This window comes from Trypanosoma brucei, chromosome 9 (genome assembly GCF_000210295.1).
Source record: "Trypanosoma brucei gambiense DAL972 chromosome 9, complete sequence".
Taxonomy (NCBI): domain Eukaryota; phylum Euglenozoa; class Kinetoplastea; order Trypanosomatida; family Trypanosomatidae; genus Trypanosoma; species Trypanosoma brucei.
In genome coordinates this window covers 1,835,391-1,853,047 of record NC_026742.1, presented here as the reverse complement: position 1 = coordinate 1,853,047, position 17,657 = coordinate 1,835,391, and the positions used below count along the sequence as shown (strand labels likewise).

The following is a 17,657-nucleotide window of genomic DNA, read 5'->3' as shown; positions in this document are numbered from 1 at the left end:
GCCGCCCCGGGGATTTTTCTTTCCTGTCTTTGCGCCAAATTGTTTTTGCGGTTGCTAGTCGTGCGCTGGCGTTGAGGAACGTGCTGTTATGTTATTCATTGGAGCAGCTCGAGCACGTCGCATTTATGGTTGAACTTTCCGTCTCATATCACCACCTGTTAAAGTACTGGCAACAATGGTGGCGGCAGTAATGGTAGAAAATCTCACACTGGCTCTTTTGACTTCTTGTTTTTCTTCTCACTATGTGACACTAGGGTATGACATCGCTTCCGTCGCCCGCTCTGGAGGAGAAACGGCAGCAGGAGCATGGCGCATTTCTTCCTCCTCAGTTCTCTGTACCTATGCGAGCTCCGGTAGATGGCTTCCCAAGCGAGAAGGATGTTATTGTTCCTGAAGTTATCCGGTTGTGTAGTAAGAGCAGCGACGGTACCGGTAATGCAAGGGTTTACCATGGCAAGGAAATGTTGTTGAATGCCTCGCCCACATTAGAGCTACCCGCTGAAGATGCGGAGGCACTTTTAACGGCGCTGCGGCGGCACCCCCGGTGTGCGGAGATTCGTGAAGAGTTAAAGGGGGTAAATGAATCGTATCTGGAGGAAGCGTTTGGTGAGGAAGATGCTATGGAAGATGACACGCGTAGGCGGGTCGACTACAACGCTGCGCTCGCCATCATGAAATCCAATTCGTCAAAGCGGCTCTCCATGTGCACTTCATGCCTCACACGGGGACAACATCGACACTATTACTCTTGGGTGAAAAGATACCTGGAGGAAGGCATTATTCCAAACCCAACGGAAGACTATCCGGATCTTAGTACTGTCATTGATTTAGTTCAGCGGGAGCAGGCAGCTTACCGCCACAAGTTAAAAGAAGAAATGATTGCATGTGAGGCTTGTAAGTGTGAAACAGGGTATAACAAACGTACCAGAAGCGACGAGATGCCACAGCAGTCTCACCGGGCTTGTTGGAACCACAATTACATTGACGAGTACGTGGAGCAATATGCCAAGCAGTGGCTGCGTTACCGATTGGAGTCGCAGTTGTTGCGTGGGCTCCTTGGTGGGTCGTCCTGTGGTGGTGGGGGCGGTGGGGTCAATTTCTCCGAGGTTATTTGTGATCTCCGCAAAAGCATTGCAGCATCAACCGGGGTGAAGCCAACGGCGACTCTGTGTGAGCGCACCCGTCATCTCTGTGCGCATCGCGTCGCTGAAACCATTGAAGAGCGTCAGTCAAAAGGTCTCACTCGCGTCCTTCCGTCGGCCGCCGTTCCGCCCACGCTGCCTTTAGGAGTGCAATGGCTTAACGAACGGGAGCCTGCACTACACACCTCAAACGTAGCGGGTGCTAAAGTTGTGGAAAAGGACGTATCGTCTCAGGGTCAGCAGCAACAGGAGGTGGCAGAGGCACGGCCTCCAGCGCTCCCTTGCAAAGACATTGTGGGGACCTTCTTCACCCTCAGGGTTTGCAAGTCGGCGCTGTTCAAATTGGCCACAGCGCATTTGTCGTCGTTTCGCGGGGAATTCTGCATACCGGTAAGTTGCACATGGTCCCCATCAGCGCAGTGCCTCGATATCAGCATTGAGAAACCTCTTCCACCAAGCTGCGAGTCGCGGCGTAATATTAGTGCAATGGCCATGAAGCGTTTGGTGGACGCCGAGTTGCGTTTGCCGACCAGAGGCCGGTGCAGTGGCCCTGATGGTGGGGAAAGCAAGTGTTACTCCGAAGTCTCCTTTGGTGCTGATCTTGCATTTTTATGTATGACGAACTGCGTGTTCGACCTTAAAGAACCGAAACCAGTTTTCCGCTTGGTGAAGATGGAGTACAACTGCAAAGGTTACAACACAGCGCCCGACGATGAGCGGACCCTTCTATATGAAAACTTTAGCAAAAAGGAAGTAATATACATGTGGGTCTTGCTTCATTGTAACCCAACCGCGGCTCTCTATGTGTATCGAGTCAATGCATATTCGAGTGCGGTTGTTGGGATTGAGCAATTTTCGTCCGCGACGCTTGCGAATCAAGTTCTTCACGAATATTCTAACGACACTGAAGTCCAAAGCGCTTGGAGCTGCCTCCGTGACATCCTTTCGAAGTTGGTCGCAACTGCGACCCGTCAGTACCATCAACGTGAGAGGCAACACCAAGAGGGGATGGACGAGAAATCTGGAAACCCTGAAGGATGCACCTTCTTACTGAGGAAGGCGAAAGGCCACTCTGAGGTTTCGTTGTGCTCCGTCAGTTCCTGTTATCCGACGGAACCGTCAGTTCAGGATGCCGTAGAGTCCTTTATTGAACCAGCTGGACAATCCGTCTGCCGGCGGGAGTATCTTCCACCATGTGTCTGGCCATTCCCGGACCGGATTCCTTTTACCTACGGCCCAGCTCCGCGGGCGTGTTACACCGTTAACCGCACCACTGAACAACGACACAATTCGGAATATTATGCTAAGAATGACGTTTGGGAGCATAACCTGCGTTACTACACAGTAGGAGCAGATGGTATCTTGTGGGAGCAACACCTTGCTGACGGTCCATAGCAGCACAGGGGGGAATTATATGGGGTATGCGCCTGGTGCCGTCGGCGGCACGTGGTAGCGGATACTTCGTAACGTTTTGCTTTCCCTTTCCACCTCTCGGCGCGAGCTCGCAGATATAATGCTCTTGGGCGTCACTAACCTGGGCGCGAAGGTTTTGCAGCGACTACCCACCGAGGAAATTGATTTACTCTTGTATTCATTCCACACTTTCACACATGCATGTTGACTTTTCGTTGTTTGCTGTGGTTCACTACTTCGAACTTATGCCCTCTTGTTCTCTCGCACAGGACACGCTGTGATTTGCATCTTTCTCTCTCCCTTTGATCCTCTCTTCTTCTTTTAACGTATCCTTTTATTTCTGGAAGGGAAAACAAAACCTGGAAGATGCCCCCCAAGTTTGACCCCAATCAGGAGATCACAGTCGTCGTCCGTGCTGTGGGTGGTGAAGTGCCTGCAACGGCGTCACTCGCCCCCAAAGTCGGTCCGCTCGGCCTGAATGCAAAAAAAATCGGTGAGGATATCGCCAAGTCCACGAAGGACTGGAAGGGTCTCAAGGTTACGTGTCAGCTGCGCGTGAAGAACCGTGTGGCTACCGTCGTCGTCACGCCATCCGTCGCCTCAAGGCTGATCCGTGCGCTGAAAGAGCCACCGCGTGATCGCAAGAAGGTGAAGAATATTAAGCATGACGGTAACATCGCCTTCTCTGAGATTCTGAAGATTGCGAAGGAGTCCGCGCCGAACTCTATGGGCGCCAGCATGAAATCTGTGGTGATGGAGGTACTTGGCACTGCCGTTTCCATCGGTTGCACAATTGATGGCGAACACCCGCGAGCGATTCAGGAGAAGGTTCAGGAAGGTAAACTAAAGGTCCCAAACTAGTTTCGCTCATCGAGTCTGTGGAGGGTTTTGTTTCTTCTCTTTGTTTTCCATCTTTCTGTTCGAGATCGTGGGTTTCACCGCTTTAGTATGGCCCAGTTGATTTTCTTTCTTCACGTCTCTGTTTGCTTTCCTCTAAACCTCTTTTTTTTTTCAATTGTTTTTTTAATTTTTTTTTCCCTTTGGATTCTAGCTGTTTTTATGTGTCCCGTTAGTTGAATTCGGGTGCAACTCATATATATCTAGATCTATATAGCTCAGCGCGCTTGACGAGGAATATGAAAAAACTGTCGTGGTATTATTATCTTCCAAGGCTCTGCAGGCGGGAACCACAAATCGCGTGATCTTTCCCATGCACTCGGTTGTCAAACATAATAAGTTGTCTCATACAAATATACGTAAATAAATAAATAAATAAATAAATATATATATATATATATATTTGTATGCGTGAATAAGTCGTGCATTTTGGTTCACAATATGCTCCCTTGTTTATTTCCTTTATTACTTCATATAACTTGAAGCGTTTGGGGTCGCAGTCACTCTGTATGTTTCAGGCTGCTTTTTTTTAAAAAAAAAGACTCGTTGTTTCTACGTAGAACTTGTTAGTAATAACGGTTCTCGCCGTTGCTATTGTTAATAGAATTATAATTTTCTTTTCGTTCACTCTGCGTGTAGACCCTTCGAGGTTAACTCATATATATATATATATTTTTCTTTTTGGCTCCATTTCCTGGAGGAGCTGCAACGTGTGCGTTTCCGACAATATCTCATTCATTTCACATACACACGGGCGGAGTACAACAGATTAAAGGAGAGTGGAAAGAACGTAAGAAAAAAAAAAAGAAGGAACTACAGGGAAGGGAAAGGACCATAAAGGGGAAAAAACAAAAAAAAAGGCGAGTATTAACAATAATAAGAGCGCCGAAAAAAAAAAAAGGGGGTAAAACACATAAGTAATAAGGGGAAGGGAAGGTAAAAGTGGGAATAATAAAAAAAAAAAGTCAAGAAGAAATAAAAACAAATACCCCTCAAAAAAAAATTATCAAGGCAAAAAGGGTGTACCTGATGCAAGGAGGAAATATGTTCGACGAGCATTCATCTGGATCATGTCCCCAGCGTGATCCTGAAGATGGTGACCGTCGCCAGAACCACGGCAACATTCTTTTTGTGGGGAACATCCCCTTTCAAACCCCATGGCAGCATGTGAAGGATCACTTCAGAAGTGCTGGAAAGGTTCGTTACACGGATCTTATCGCCGACAAGACGGGCCGTCCGAAGGGCTCCGCGTTGGTGACGATGGCCACTAGGGAAGACGCCCTGCAAGCCATTCGCATGTTTGATGAAACCGACTTCGAAGGGAGACGACTTATCGTCCGTCTTTTTGATGACGGGCCACGGCCACAGTTGGTGCAGCGGGAAATGATGCCTCCGTACGTTCGGCAGGGGCAGTTGCAACAACCGCAGCATCATCAACAACAACATCATCCGCCACATCAGCAACAACAACAGCAACAACAACAGCAGCAGCAGCAGCGAATGCGGGGATTCGGGAATGCGAACGCTAATATGACATCATACAATAATAGCGCGGGAAACTTCGGTCGTGGTGGTGGTTACGTGAATCGCGGTGGATATGCCTTACCCGATGATGGGAATTCGGGTGTCTTTAACGATGTGAATGAGGTAGTGCCAAAGCCACGCAGCAAACAAATGAACGAAGTCGGTCGCAAATTGTTTGTATCAAATCTTCCGTTTGACTGCACCAGTGTAGCGCTGCGAGAAACGTTCCAGCAGGTTGGCGAAGTGGAACGCGCTGAGATTATCATGGGACGTAATGGAAAGAGCCGTGGTATGGGTATTGTTGTAATGAAGACAGAGGAGGAAACCCGTGTTGCCATAGAGGAGTTCGATGGAATTGAGATGGCGAACAGGGCAATGAATGTCCGTCTTGACAATAAATCAACTTCGTAAAATCGTGAAGAAAAGAACGATAAAAGACGACGGGGGTGCTTGAGATCAGGGGGGAACATGTGACTTGCGAATGTGGGCGGGTATAAAAGTGAGGGTGCGATATATAATTAATGTTAGGGGAGTAAATGAAGACGCGGGAGCTTAAAATGATGCGTGGGGTTGCGCGTGTTTGTGTGCGTGTGTTTGTGTGTGTGTGAGAAAGAGAGAAGGGAGGGGTGTGTGAAGGGAAGGATGTGGAAGTGGGGAAAAGGAAAAAACAAAACAAAACAAAACAAAACACGCACAGCATAGCACAGCGCAAAAATAAGATAAGATAAAAGGAAAGAAAAAAAAAAAAGAGGGGCGAAAGCAAATCTGGGTTCAGAAGGTTGCGAGGAATTTCCGGCAACCACACCAGACCAAACCGCGCGCAGCGGCACGTGACTCTCTGCGGTGGTTTTCTTTTTTTTTTTTCTTTTTCTTTTTCTTTTTCTCCCTTTCCCCCCTTACTTTCCCTCTCACACGCACCATTGCATAACGTGAGGGGAAATATAACTTTTACACACGAGGAAGAGGAAAAGGAGATGGATACGTGAATATGGGAAGTTGGTGCGTGTGTGTGTGTGGGGGGGGGGAGGGGAGGGGAAAACAAAAAGGAAAAAGAAAAAGAAACGTATGCGTATGCGTATGCGTGTATGTGATGGGGATGGAATGGTGAATGGAGAAGGGGAGAGGAGGAGGAGGAGGAGGAAAGAAAAAAAAAAAGAATGAGGGACCCTTAAAAAATAAATCGATAGGTAAATGTAGACGGTTCGGACTGGGGAGATGGGGGTGTTGAAGGAAGGTTGAGTAGGAAAGAGCGGGTATATGGGGAATTGAAAAGCAACAATGAAGCAAAAGGAGACAGTTCTGTATTAGGTGCGACTTTAAAGCTTTATCGCATAGTGAATGATAAGGGATGAAAGTGAGGTCTGGTGTGAACCGATTTATTGTGAGGCGAAGCAGATAGAGTGACTCCATTTTTTTTTTTTTGTTCTTCTGTTCTTTGAGGGAGGGAGGGGTCAATACTTGAAATTTGAGTTGTAGGGGACGCGTTGGAAATGCTCAAAGGGGAGTTGATGGAGAAAGGTAAGTGAGAGAGCGGTAAAAGGAAGCTGAAAGGAAGGAGGAGGATATGTGTATATGCTTATGCGCTTGTACGTATGTTTTAAAGTGTTTAGTCACTTCTCTTTCTTTCTCTCCCTCCTTCTCTCTCTCTCTATCTTCTTCCTTTCTCACTTTTTTTTTTTTGTGTGTGTTTCTTTGTTATTGTGAGGTTGAGATTTTTTTCATAATTTTGTCCACAAGTAGTCGTTTCGTCTGAATAAGTTTGCAAGGGTGGTGAGGGCTGCACGATTTGTTTGTTTTTTTTTCCCTCCTTTCCTCCTTCCGTTTTGTTTTGTTTGCACGCAACGACTTATGGAAGAAGAGGGGGGGGGGATGAAATTTATTACATTTAGTGTTGAGCGAGAAAAGGGGAAAGTTGTGTGTGTGTGTGTGTGTGTGTGTGGAGGTTACTTTTTGCAACGAAAAAAAAAAAAGGAAAAATGAAGACACCAACCTCAGCCAAAATCTGAAGAAAGAATCCAGGTAATCGAAGAGTCGGACACATTTGTTTTTTTTTCTCTTTTTTTTTTTTTAAAAAAAAGAAAGGAAACAAGTGAAGAGTGATTAACGGGAGGTAGGGATGAGTTTAGGTTGGAAAAGAAGGAGGAGGAGGAGGAGGATGAAGGGACCCAAAATGCGTTACTTTACTTTGCGGCGTTTGTGTAATATTGGAGAAGGAGAGATGATAATAGTTAAGAAATAAATAGGTGAGGAGTCGGAAGGAAGGAAGGAGGGAAGGGAAGGAGGAGGATAAGGTGGGTTTTATGCGCAGTGTGATTCATTTGTTGTTGTTTCAGGGTGGCGAAGGCAATATATATATTTTATATATATTATATATACGTATGTGTTCGCGTACCAAAGAAATTGAGTGGAAAGAGGTTACGGCGCCACTTCTATTTGGACATGTGTGATGTTATTTAATCCTTAGCCTCAAATCTTTTTCCTTCCTCCTCCCTCCATGCAAACGCTTATAACAAAATGATAGTCAGCTTCCACAAGATGCAAGCTTTTTTTTTTAAGGTTCTTTTTTCTTTCTATATTTATTCACAAGTTACACGCTGTTCAGTGTCTGGGCGCGTGGAGGGTCTTTCGAGAGGTGAATGTGCACGTACACATGCTTGTGTAAATGACTGCATTTGTGTGTGTAGTTTGTCAACACAACTTCTTTTTGTCGTACACATGCATAGACTCCCTCACTTGATTTTTGAATTTTTTTTTTTGTTCGTCACTACTTCTTTACCTTTCACCTTCACCTTCACCTTACCTTTCCTTTCGTTTTCTTTTTGATTTTTCGATCTCTCGCCTCCTTTTCTTTCCCTTCCTTTCCTTTCCTCCTTTTGCTTTCATACTCTAACCTTCCCTTATCTTTCTTTCAATATGAGTGAGTGGTGACGTGAGCCCTGACAGTTAAACTAAGCGGGATAATGAGAAAAAGAAAAAAAAAAGTACCGATGAATGTGTAGCCAACTTTTATTCCTTTTTTTTTTTGGTGCTGCGCTTCTGAGGAGAGCAGAAGGGGGAATAAAAATTGGCTCACTTGATGTTTTTTTTCTTTAAATAATCAAATATATGTGTGTGTGTGTGTGTGTGTGCGTGCTTTATTCGTGGGTGTCTTGCTGTCACCGCTGTTATCTCTCTGTTTGGCCCTTTTCTTATTTTCTTCCTTTTGTTTTTTTTTCCGTTTTCCCTACTACTACTATTACTACTACTACTACATGTCTGTCTGTCCGTTCGGTCTATTTTGTTTTTGTTTGTCTTTTTTGTTTCTAATGAGAGATCGAAGTACATAATTGTGGGGGAGATGAAGGTGAAGCATGCGGACACACAAACACACACATACATACATACGCGCACGGACGTATAGATGTATATATATTTATATATTTATATATATATTTATACATCTGGCTCGTGTGGGAAGAGAGAAACAAATGTTGTTTGACGCCTGATTGTTTGTATCAAAAGACGGGTGATTACGGCTTCGTTTGATTTTTTTGATTTTTGATTTTTTTTTCTTATTTTCCTTTGTGTGTGTGTGTGTGTGTGTGTGTTTGTCTTTGCTTTTTCTTTTTGTACCTTTTTTGATGTGTACTCAGAAGAGAGATGAGAATAGAGATGTGACCTCTCTTATTCTTTGAGTGGAGGCAATGTCAGTGGTCAACGGAAAAGATGCAAAAATGCAAGTTAGTGGTGTAGGGATTTCTAACGCCTTGCATCCATTTTCTTTTTGCTTCTTTGTTTTTCGTGTGCGGGAAATTACATATATACATATATTACTCTCTTTCTTCTCTTTGTCGGTGCTCACCTACTGGTGCGAGAACGCAAAAAAAAAAAGCAGGAAAAATGCAAAAAAAAAAGAATAAAATGGGGAAAAAGGGGAAAAAGGCGTTGAGAAGTGGACGGAATGGTGGAGGGGGATGATGACTGTTATGATGGAAAGGAAAGGATAGGTGGTAATGCATTTGCCCACGTGCACGTGAAGGTGTGTGTGTGTGTGTGTGTGTGTTTATAATTTTGTTGGGATTGTTAAGTGATTGATATGGCTATGTTGTATCTTTCTTGTCCACTCACTCACACGCAAGTTAGTCAGTGTTATGGCTCATTTATTTTCTTTTTTTTTTTCTCCGCCTCTTCTCTTTCAGGGACTGGGCGAAAAGGAATTACGTGAGGGATTAGGGATCGTCTTTTCTTGACGGGCTCTTTTCATTGCGTGCCACCTAGTGACATGTGTGGCATTATGCGTGAAAGGTGTTATGGGATAGTCGGATTATTGTCAGTGATATAAGCACTGTTGTAAGTTATCTCGCTTGAACCGCATTCATCACATGAACCATCGAGGATTCCGAGAGGCGTTGATTTAGGGAGGATTTGAGGGACGCAAGGAAGGAAAAGGGCATGAGAGAATTCAGGTGGTGACCGACGCCGTGGCGGTTTTCCTCCGTATCTAACGGCTGCTTTTGTGCCAACTGCCGCGGTCGTGGGGGCTTCTCTTCACTCATAAATTGCACTTGAACTCGCCATTTGTACCACTGAATGTGGCGTCGTTCTGAACCCGCCCCTCTCCCCGTTTTTACATCCTTAAGTCTTTTGTATATCTCTTCTGTACTATTCCTTTTCGTTTGTAAGAGTGTTATGATATCGCATTGACTGGGATACATGTGATATGTTTCTCCTTTTACTAACGCGTGTGTCTGCTGGTCCAGTCGTTGGCATCGTTATTATCGTTATTATCGCTGTCATTATTGTTTTTTTTGTTCCTTTTGTCGCTGCGGTACTGTCTCTACCTTCTCATGTTACGTTGAGGAATCATTTTTTAGCATTTTTTTTTCCCTTTCCTCCCTCCTCAGAAATCACCCATTGCAGTCAGTTTGTGATAACCTACTGTTCTTTAGTAAAGTATGCACTGCCGCCTGCTCGCCACCAATATTCCTCTGCACATCACTGCAGAGGAGTTTTACGACTATGTGCGTGCCCATTCAAGTGGTGACGCGGTGGTTAATGCGTTGCTCATCACGCGACCTGGCGACAACGGGGCTGCGGCTCCTGGTATTAGGAAGGGGCCAGCAAAGCGGAAAAGAGCTGCGGAAAACCCCTTTGTATCTTCAGGCGCAGCGCTAATTGACTACGAAACAAAAGCCGCCGCTGATGCAGCTCGGCGTGTGGACTTTTTAGTGGGAGACACTGTTGTTATGCTCAACGTCGTTGGCTCGGTTGCCGTTTCTGGACAGCGTGAGTGTGAGAAGGAGGGACGCAAGGCGTATGAACAACTGCGGTGCGGCATACGTGATGACAACTTTGACTCAGCAGGAGGTCGAAAGCGACCACCTCCCAATGTTGAAGCCGCCGTCCATGAGATGGAGGTTCGACTGGTTGGCATACCAACACATTTATATGGAAACTTTCTTGGAGGCATTGGAGAAATTGTGCGGAAGGAGGGACCGAGGGGCGAGGAGGAGGTGGGTGGGTCGGATCCCTCCGTTGCAAGGTTTGGCTCTGCGGTGGTGCTGCGGTCGGTTGCCGACCTCTTCTTCGATGTTGCTCTTGCGATTCGGCATCTGACGATGGGGGAAATGTTGTCATTGCGTCGTGTATGTGATGATGAAGCGCTCATTACTGTTCCCAGAGCAGTTGGAATCCGGCTTCTTGAACTAGCTTCAGAGGGTCACGGCCTTCGAGTAACTGTCGCGGTTGGTGAAGAAGAACAAAACGGTTGGAAGGTTACCGAACAATCTCAGTGCGTTAGCTATTATTTATCCGTGCACAAACCCCGTGCGCAGGTGATGGTGGATGGTGAAAACCTACAATTGGTGAAGAAGCATGAGGTATTGCGCAGCATGGCAAGCATGATGGAACACACCAACGCAAAAGTGGCAGGATTCGTCGACCCGTTTGGTAATGTCCTTATTCCTAGACAATGACCAGGACGGGGAGCGCGACAAGGTTAAGTGATGGTTTCTTCCACCATGTCACCACTGGTGCGGGAGCGACTTGCCAATTCATTTGATTCCCCCCCCCTTACATTTGTGCAGTCATTTGTTTATCCTAGAACCGACTTCTACCAATAACACTTTTCCCCCTTTATCGTTTTTCTTTTCTTTCCTTCCGTTACGCCACTTTTTATTTCGTTTAGATCGTGCTTTCAAGAGTAAACTAAACTTTAAGATACTTTTTCAAGAAACATGGCCACCACATACGAAGAATTTGCTGCGAAGCTCGACCGCCTCGATGCCGAATTCGCCAAGAAGATGGAGGAGCAGAACAAGCGATTCTTCGCTGACAAGCCTGATGAGGCTACGCTGTCCCCTGAGATGAAAGAGCACTACGAAAAGTTCGAAAAAATGATCCAGGAGCACACGGACAAGTTCAACAAGAAGATGCGCGAGCACTCAGAGCACTTCAAGGCCAAGTTTGCGGAACTCCTCGAGCAGCAGAAGAATGCCCAGTTCCCCGGAAAGTGATTTCGAAAGCACTCTCCTTTTGTTTCTTTTCTCTCTTATTAGAGGTCCTTCCGGGCACTATGTTACTAAATTCCACCTCTTTGGTGTCTTTGCAAGGGGGCTACCTCTGTCAAACTATTGATATCTCTAAAATAACGTCCCGGATCATGTGTTGCCGTGGCGCAGTTTTTACTTACCTCTTCCACCACTTGTACTGCCACTTGCTTGACCTATATCGTTTTTCTTTTCTTTCCTTTCCGTTTCGCTACTTTTCATTTCGTTTAGATCGTGCTTTCAAGAGTAAACTAAACTTTAAGATACTTTTTCAAGAAACATGGCCACCACATACGAAGAATTTGCTGCGAAGCTCGACCGCCTCGATGCCGAATTCGCCAAGAAGATGGAGGAGCAGAACAAGCGATTCTTCGCTGACAAGCCTGATGAGGCTACGCTGTCCCCTGAGATGAAAGAGCACTACGAAAAGTTCGAAAAAATGATCCAGGAGCACACGGACAAGTTCAACAAGAAGATGCGCGAGCACTCAGAGCACTTCAAGGCCAAGTTTGCGGAACTCCTCGAGCAGCAGAAGAATGCCCAGTTCCCCGGAAAATGATTGCAAATTTACTACACCTCTCATTTTCTTTCCTATGTTAGAGTCCCTAGGGATAATACTATAAAAATCTTTTAAAAGATGTAAATACCACTTTTCTAGCGCAATGCATGAGTATATGAATTAATATTGGTTGCCACTGTTAACTTACTTGTCCCGTTCTCTTCGGTGTGCCTCCCCATCCCTTATCCCTGAATGAGTTGCTCCTCCTTTTTCCTTTCCGTTACGCCACTTTTCATTTCGTTTAGATCGTGCTTTCAAGAGTAAACTAAACTTTAAGATACTTTTTCAAGAAACATGGCCACCACATACGAAGAATTTGCTGCGAAGCTCGACCGCCTCGATGCCGAATTCGCCAAGAAGATGGAGGAGCAGAACAAGCGATTCTTCGCTGACAAGCCTGATGAGGCTACGCTGTCCCCTGAGATGAAAGAGCACTATGAAAAGTTCGAAAAAATGATCCAGGAGCACACGGACAAGTTCAACAAGAAGATGCGCGAGCACTCAGAGCACTTCAAGGCCAAGTTTGCGGAACTCCTCGAGCAGCAGAAGAATGCCCAGTTCCCCGGAAAGTGATTTCGAAAACACTCTCCTTTTGTTTCTTTTCTCTCTTATTAGAGGTCCTTCCGGGCACTATGTTACTAAATTCCACCTCTTTGGTGTCTTTGCAAGGGGGCTACCTCTGTCAAACTATTGATATCTCTAAAATAACGTCCCGGATCATGTGTTGCCGTGGCGCAGTTTTTACTTACCACTTCCACCACTTGTACTGCCACTTGCTTGACCTATATCGTTTTTCTTTTCTTTCCTTTCCGTTTCGCTACTTTTCATTTCGTTTAGATCGTGCTTTCAAGAGTAAACTAAACTTTAAGATACTTTTTCAAGAAACATGGCCACCACATACGAAGAATTTGCTGCGAAGCTCGACCGCCTCGATGCCGAATTCGCCAAGAAGATGGAGGAGCAGAACAAGCGATTCTTCGCTGACAAGCCTGATGAGGCTACGCTGTCCCCTGAGATGAAAGAGCACTACGAAAAGTTCGAAAAAATGATTCAGGAGCACACGGACAAGTTCAACAAGAAGATGCGCGAGCACTCAGAGCACTTCAAGGCCAAGTTTGCGGAACTCCTCGAGCAGCAGAAGAATGCCCAGTTCCCCGGAAAATGATGATAGAACATATGTATTTAAGGAGACTTCTAACCCCGTGAGGATGTCACATATTTTTTTTTTCGTTGAGGTCTTGATGAATTTCTATTGAATATAATTTTTTTTGATCTTTTTTGAGTTCCTTTACTACTACCCCAAGCAACGGATGTTTTTTTTTTGTGTAGTGGGAGGGACGAATATGTTTGAACTCTCTGCAAATGAATAGAATCTATTTTTCCTTGTACTCAGCACCTATTTGAAGGAATTTATGATTGTGGTTAAGCTGACACTCATCTGTGCATATTTTTTGGACGCGGATGTATCTTACTTGATTATCCTTTCCCTCCATTCTCTGTAATCGTATTTTCCTCTGGTTCTGCACTGTAAATAGCGGTAGTAACCTCGAAGTGTAGGGAAACTTTGAAGGGGACTACTGATTTGATTTTTCTACTTTCTGCGGCCGTTGCGTCTTAGTGTGTGTTTGGTCATATAGCGTGTATTCCCTTGTGGTAGTGTTTTTTTTTTTTTTTGGCAGAGCGGGGAGAATGCTGTGCCGTACCTTTTTACGGCAATTCAGGATGAGTGGTGGGGATATGTTTGTGGAGTATAAAGTACTTTCCCGTGACCATAGACGGTCGATTCGTGTTGAGGACGCGATTGTGGATCCAACATTCAAACGGACCGTTTTGCCGCTTAGTTGGTTAGAATTACTTCGTAGTCCCTCACTTAGACTACCAACAGGCTATTTTGTGGAGGAGACTGTGCATGTGTCTTTACCCAACGCAACCTCCAATGGAGGTAAAAAGGAGGCGAGGCCTCAGAAGGGCGGCTTTGCATCAGGGTCGCCATCTGTTGGGCGGAATGAAGCAAATGCGATTATAGCTGGCCCCGTCGTTTTATACATCACCGGTCAAAGTGTACCTGTTGTGCTGAACCCGTATTTTGTGCCGGAGGGTACTTGGGACATGAGGACAAGAGATGGTGAGTTGGATCTGCGGCTCGGCATGGACGCAATCGAGCAATGCACACTGTTCAGTGAGCTGCGGCCGGGGGGTTTGCTTTACGGGAAGTTGCCCGAAAATCCAAATGTCCGTCGCAACGAGTCTGTACGTGCAACACTCGGACGTTATGGCATGAAGTGTGATCTTGCCGAGTCGCCACTAGTACCGCGTCCTTGGACACGAATGCGGTATATGTTTATCGATGAGCTGCAGCGCGGCCCCAAACTGACTGAATTTGTCGGTCACAATCCACGAAACGGAACTCCTTGGCGCTTCTCACAGAATACTAAATATTTCCGCATCGGAATATGGAGAGATACTATTCGCCGTAACGATATGAATGAAGGGCTTCATGCCCACAGCAGCTGGCAGAAATCACCGCAACAGTCCGTGCCTGAGGTTCGCTTCCTGGCACCTTATCCGTAGAAGTGGTGAGTGGAATGCCCAAACATTCACATGTTCTAACCTCCAGCGATTTCTTTTGCTTGTGACTTGTTGTTTCCCATTCTCCTTTTCTCTGGCCCCCACGACTGTATGGAACTCTCTGGAAGGTACGTGATGAGAGAGCATGAGGTCTTGCGTCGCGAGGCGTTTCTCTGTTGGCTCTTCCGTTCAGTTGTTTTTCTAAATTCTTTTTATTGTTTCCTGATTAAGGGCACTGGTTACTGTGGGGAGGTGCGCAAGGGCGGGAACGCACAGAGAAAAGCACGTAGTAACGAAGGTATCTAGCGGGCTTAAATACGTAATATCTCATGGCTTCTGCAGACTCCAAAGCAGTCTTGTTATCTTCTCAACCAGGCGCAACTGCCTACAGCAGTACGGTGGTTGTAAAGGTCCAGGCAGGCAGAATGATCTTACAAGATGGAATTGTGCGTCCGTTACTGGGGAGTGGATTTTTATTCCTCTTACGCGAAGGACTGCTACAGGACACTGTGTTGACGTGGGTTTCTTCTGATGGTGAGGAACAATGCCGCGTTACACTACCTCCAGGTAGGGTCAAGGTTAGTTGGGTAGAAAAATGCAGACCGTCAAGGGTTTTGCTCTTTGATATAGATAACGGCAAGCAGCCCTTGTTCTTCTGGATGCAGTCACGTTCTGATGAGCTTGACGAGCCGGTTATGCATAGGATACAACACGCGATTGAACGCAACCGACAGCAAGCCGTAGCACAACATGGTAGGAGGGAGATAAAAATGGGCACATTGCAAAATATACTGAGCGACTTATGGTCAGAAGCCTTAGCACATGATGTGAACCTTGTGGATATACTTGGATCAGAAAAATTGCTTAAGGCTCTGCAGGAGGATCCGGGTTTTTACACCTTGAGGCTCAAAGATTACCTCCCGCTTGGGGAACTTGACAGCGGGGTGCCGTTGGACCTTAAGAAGCTCATGAATGACCGCCAGGTGCAATGGACGGCCGAGATTTTAGGAACCCTCCTCCGACATGAAACAACGTACTCTCAACTCTCTGCTTCATTTTTGAACGGTACCATGTTGTGGGGTGCAAATGTGACGTCATTTATTGTGAGTATCATCAACATATTTCTCCCGCAAAACGAGCAGCAGCAAATGGGAGAGAGTGACAACTGACTCCGGCGTTTTCCTGATTCAGCGCACATGTGCGCATATGTGTGTATTCATGTGTGCATGGCAGTGGCAGTGCTGTTAGCCTTCAGTCTCCGTGATGACGTGGCCTCATGTTACACTTCATTTAGCACCGAATAAACGGCAGGGTAGTACACATAACACCATTTGTTAGCTCATTGGTGCACTATTCATCATTCCTCGTTGATCACTTTTCCTTCCCTCCTTTGTGTTTCCCCTCTCTTGTTTGCGTAGAATATGCCTGGTTCGGCGAACCGTTTCCGCAGTGCTTTTAGGCAGCGTCTTGGTGTTTTTTTTTGGATCGAACTTTACATTTATCTTGCATCCCCATATTAAAATAATTATTTTCTCCTAATAAATATTCCTCATCATTCCACGTCGTTGACCCCCCACCCCCCCCGTAAAGAGAACAGATAATGACGCTGACACATTAAGCAGACGCAATGCAGTCAGGAATTCGGTTTAGAAACTCTGCGCTGACCTGCCCTGACCCTTCAGCTAAGGGATAGCTCACCAGTTTAAAAATGAGATATAGTCAGAGAGGAGTCCACGTTTCGTTCTTTTCCTCCAGACTAAGATCGTACTTACAGTCGGTGCCACGCACGAAGAGAGAGGACCAGGGGGATAGCCAAAAATTAATATGAGGAACAACAGACTTACAAAAAGGATACACCTGGTACAGTTCCCTCTGCCGAATATTACTGACCTAACTTGAAGTATCCGGAAATGCCAGCAACAAGCAGTGCTGCCCTCCCGACAAACTATATTTCGTTTGTCAATTGCAGTCCACTTACGTTACAACTTAACACGCTGTTTCTACATTCCTATCTTTGTACAGCATCGTGTGACTGTTAGCATTTCACCATTTTTCTTATTACCCCTCAGCAAACACTGTGTGTGTGTGTGTGTGTGGAAGGACCGTAACCAAAAGTAAATAAGGTTAATAAAGTTTGCTGTGATGGGTCAATGGTTGGCTTCCGCTTTCAAATCCCTTGTGGGAAAGCAGGAGGTGCGTATTCTTATGGTCGGCCTTGATGCTGCTGGAAAGACGACGATCCTGTACAAATTGAAACTTGGCGAAATTGTGACGACGATTCCTACCATTGGTTTTAATGTTGAGACTGTGGAATACAAGAACCTGAAATTCACCATGTGGGATGTTGGTGGTCAAGATGTTCTTCGTCCGCTATGGCGCCACTACTACCAAAATACCAACGGGATTATCTTTGTTGTGGATTCAAACGACAAGGAACGTGTGGGCAAAGCCCGCCAGGAGTTGGAAAAGATGCTTTCTGAAGATGAATTGAGGAATGCCGTGCTCCTTGTTTTCGCCAACAAGCAGGACTTACCGAATGCGATGAGCACAACGGAAGTCACGGAGAAACTTGGGCTGCAGTCTGTGCGCCAGCGCAACTGGTATATCCAAGGTTGCTGTGCTACAACGGCTCAGGGCCTGTATGAAGGTCTCGATTGGCTGTCAGCAAACATTAAGAAGAGTATGAAATAGCGGCGCGTGATTTGTGATGTTATATTTTAGTTTCATTATATGATGAACAAGCGAAAATTGTGAGCTTGTGATTGTATTGTGGTGCAGTTTTGTTGCTCTTGTTCTGTCGTGCATTGTTGTGCTAAGGAAGTGTTTCAATCCTTTAAATTTTCTGTGGGATAACATTCTGTGTATGTGCTGCAAAACGGTAGTCAAAAAGTAAATAAGGTTAATAAAGTTTGCTGTGATGGGTCAATGGTTGGCTTCCGCTTTCAAATCCCTTGTGGGAAAGCAGGAGGTGCGTATTCTTATGGTCGGCCTTGATGCTGCTGGAAAGACGACGATCCTGTACAAATT

At 45.7% G+C, this 17,657-nt stretch overlaps 16 protein-coding genes across 16 annotated transcripts; 13 read left to right on the top strand and 3 right to left on the bottom strand.

Annotated features, from left to right (window-relative positions):
* Positions 1 to 257: 257 nt before the first annotated feature.
* TbgDal_IX8750 (hypothetical protein, conserved) lies at positions 258 to 2,537 on the top strand (the record flags this gene model as incomplete). The annotated part of the gene is made up of 1 exon (XM_011778763.1): positions 258 to 2,537. The coding sequence occupies one exon, from the start codon at positions 258 to 260 to the stop codon at positions 2,535 to 2,537; it is 2,280 nt and encodes a 759-aa protein (XP_011777065.1).
* A 384-nt stretch (positions 2,538 to 2,921) lies between these two features.
* TbgDal_IX8740 (60S ribosomal protein L12, putative) lies at positions 2,922 to 3,416 on the top strand (the record flags this gene model as incomplete). Its single annotated transcript, XM_011778762.1, has 1 exon — positions 2,922 to 3,416. The coding sequence occupies one exon, from the start codon at positions 2,922 to 2,924 to the stop codon at positions 3,414 to 3,416; it is 495 nt and encodes a 164-aa protein (XP_011777064.1).
* Positions 3,417 to 4,481: 1,065 nt separating this feature from the next.
* On the top strand, positions 4,482 to 5,387 carry TbgDal_IX8730 (DRBD2; the record flags this gene model as incomplete). Its single annotated transcript, XM_011778761.1, has 1 exon — positions 4,482 to 5,387. The coding sequence occupies one exon, from the start codon at positions 4,482 to 4,484 to the stop codon at positions 5,385 to 5,387; it is 906 nt and encodes a 301-aa protein (XP_011777063.1).
* A 537-nt stretch (positions 5,388 to 5,924) lies between these two features.
* On the bottom strand, positions 5,925 to 6,386 carry TbgDal_IX8720 (hypothetical protein, unlikely; the record flags this gene model as incomplete). Its single annotated transcript, XM_011778760.1, has 1 exon — positions 5,925 to 6,386. The coding sequence occupies one exon, from the start codon at positions 6,384 to 6,386 to the stop codon at positions 5,925 to 5,927; it is 462 nt and encodes a 153-aa protein (XP_011777062.1).
* Positions 6,387 to 7,490: 1,104 nt separating this feature from the next.
* Positions 7,491 to 7,799, top strand: TbgDal_IX8710 (hypothetical protein, unlikely; the record flags this gene model as incomplete). Its single annotated transcript, XM_011778759.1, has 1 exon — positions 7,491 to 7,799. One exon carries the CDS (start codon positions 7,491 to 7,493, stop codon positions 7,797 to 7,799), a length of 309 nt encoding a protein of 102 aa, XP_011777061.1.
* A 246-nt stretch (positions 7,800 to 8,045) lies between these two features.
* TbgDal_IX8700 (hypothetical protein, unlikely) lies at positions 8,046 to 8,354 on the bottom strand (the record flags this gene model as incomplete). The annotated part of the gene is made up of 1 exon (XM_011778758.1): positions 8,046 to 8,354. The coding sequence occupies one exon, from the start codon at positions 8,352 to 8,354 to the stop codon at positions 8,046 to 8,048; it is 309 nt and encodes a 102-aa protein (XP_011777060.1).
* Positions 8,355 to 9,310: 956 nt separating this feature from the next.
* Positions 9,311 to 9,670, bottom strand: TbgDal_IX8690 (conserved hypothetical protein, unlikely; the record flags this gene model as incomplete). Its single annotated transcript, XM_011778757.1, has 1 exon — positions 9,311 to 9,670. The coding sequence occupies one exon, from the start codon at positions 9,668 to 9,670 to the stop codon at positions 9,311 to 9,313; it is 360 nt and encodes a 119-aa protein (XP_011777059.1).
* Positions 9,671 to 9,910: 240 nt separating this feature from the next.
* TbgDal_IX8680 (hypothetical protein, conserved) lies at positions 9,911 to 10,930 on the top strand (the record flags this gene model as incomplete). Its single annotated transcript, XM_011778756.1, has 1 exon — positions 9,911 to 10,930. The coding sequence occupies one exon, from the start codon at positions 9,911 to 9,913 to the stop codon at positions 10,928 to 10,930; it is 1,020 nt and encodes a 339-aa protein (XP_011777058.1).
* A 261-nt stretch (positions 10,931 to 11,191) lies between these two features.
* On the top strand, positions 11,192 to 11,470 carry TbgDal_IX8670 (kinetoplastid membrane protein KMP-11; the record flags this gene model as incomplete). The annotated part of the gene is made up of 1 exon (XM_011778755.1): positions 11,192 to 11,470. The coding sequence occupies one exon, from the start codon at positions 11,192 to 11,194 to the stop codon at positions 11,468 to 11,470; it is 279 nt and encodes a 92-aa protein (XP_011777057.1).
* Positions 11,471 to 11,783: 313 nt separating this feature from the next.
* On the top strand, positions 11,784 to 12,062 carry TbgDal_IX8660 (kinetoplastid membrane protein KMP-11; the record flags this gene model as incomplete). The annotated part of the gene is made up of 1 exon (XM_011778754.1): positions 11,784 to 12,062. The coding sequence occupies one exon, from the start codon at positions 11,784 to 11,786 to the stop codon at positions 12,060 to 12,062; it is 279 nt and encodes a 92-aa protein (XP_011777056.1).
* Positions 12,063 to 12,356: 294 nt separating this feature from the next.
* TbgDal_IX8650 (kinetoplastid membrane protein KMP-11) lies at positions 12,357 to 12,635 on the top strand (the record flags this gene model as incomplete). The annotated part of the gene is made up of 1 exon (XM_011778753.1): positions 12,357 to 12,635. One exon carries the CDS (start codon positions 12,357 to 12,359, stop codon positions 12,633 to 12,635), a length of 279 nt encoding a protein of 92 aa, XP_011777055.1.
* Positions 12,636 to 12,948: 313 nt separating this feature from the next.
* Positions 12,949 to 13,227, top strand: TbgDal_IX8640 (kinetoplastid membrane protein KMP-11; the record flags this gene model as incomplete). Its single annotated transcript, XM_011778752.1, has 1 exon — positions 12,949 to 13,227. The coding sequence occupies one exon, from the start codon at positions 12,949 to 12,951 to the stop codon at positions 13,225 to 13,227; it is 279 nt and encodes a 92-aa protein (XP_011777054.1).
* Positions 13,228 to 13,751: 524 nt separating this feature from the next.
* On the top strand, positions 13,752 to 14,633 carry TbgDal_IX8630 (hypothetical protein, conserved; the record flags this gene model as incomplete). The annotated part of the gene is made up of 1 exon (XM_011778751.1): positions 13,752 to 14,633. The coding sequence occupies one exon, from the start codon at positions 13,752 to 13,754 to the stop codon at positions 14,631 to 14,633; it is 882 nt and encodes a 293-aa protein (XP_011777053.1).
* Positions 14,634 to 14,959: 326 nt separating this feature from the next.
* Positions 14,960 to 15,799, top strand: TbgDal_IX8620 (hypothetical protein, conserved; the record flags this gene model as incomplete). Its single annotated transcript, XM_011778750.1, has 1 exon — positions 14,960 to 15,799. One exon carries the CDS (start codon positions 14,960 to 14,962, stop codon positions 15,797 to 15,799), a length of 840 nt encoding a protein of 279 aa, XP_011777052.1.
* Positions 15,800 to 16,772: 973 nt separating this feature from the next.
* Positions 16,773 to 17,321, top strand: TbgDal_IX8610 (ADP-ribosylation factor, putative; the record flags this gene model as incomplete). The annotated part of the gene is made up of 1 exon (XM_011778749.1): positions 16,773 to 17,321. The coding sequence occupies one exon, from the start codon at positions 16,773 to 16,775 to the stop codon at positions 17,319 to 17,321; it is 549 nt and encodes a 182-aa protein (XP_011777051.1).
* A 226-nt stretch (positions 17,322 to 17,547) lies between these two features.
* On the top strand, positions 17,548 to 17,655 carry TbgDal_IX8600 (ADP-ribosylation factor, putative, (fragment); the record flags this gene model as incomplete). The annotated part of the gene is made up of 1 exon (XM_011778748.1): positions 17,548 to 17,655. A coding segment is annotated over one exon (108 nt), but the record flags the coding sequence as incomplete, so codon positions are not given.
* Between the last annotated feature and the right edge of the window lie 2 nt (positions 17,656 to 17,657).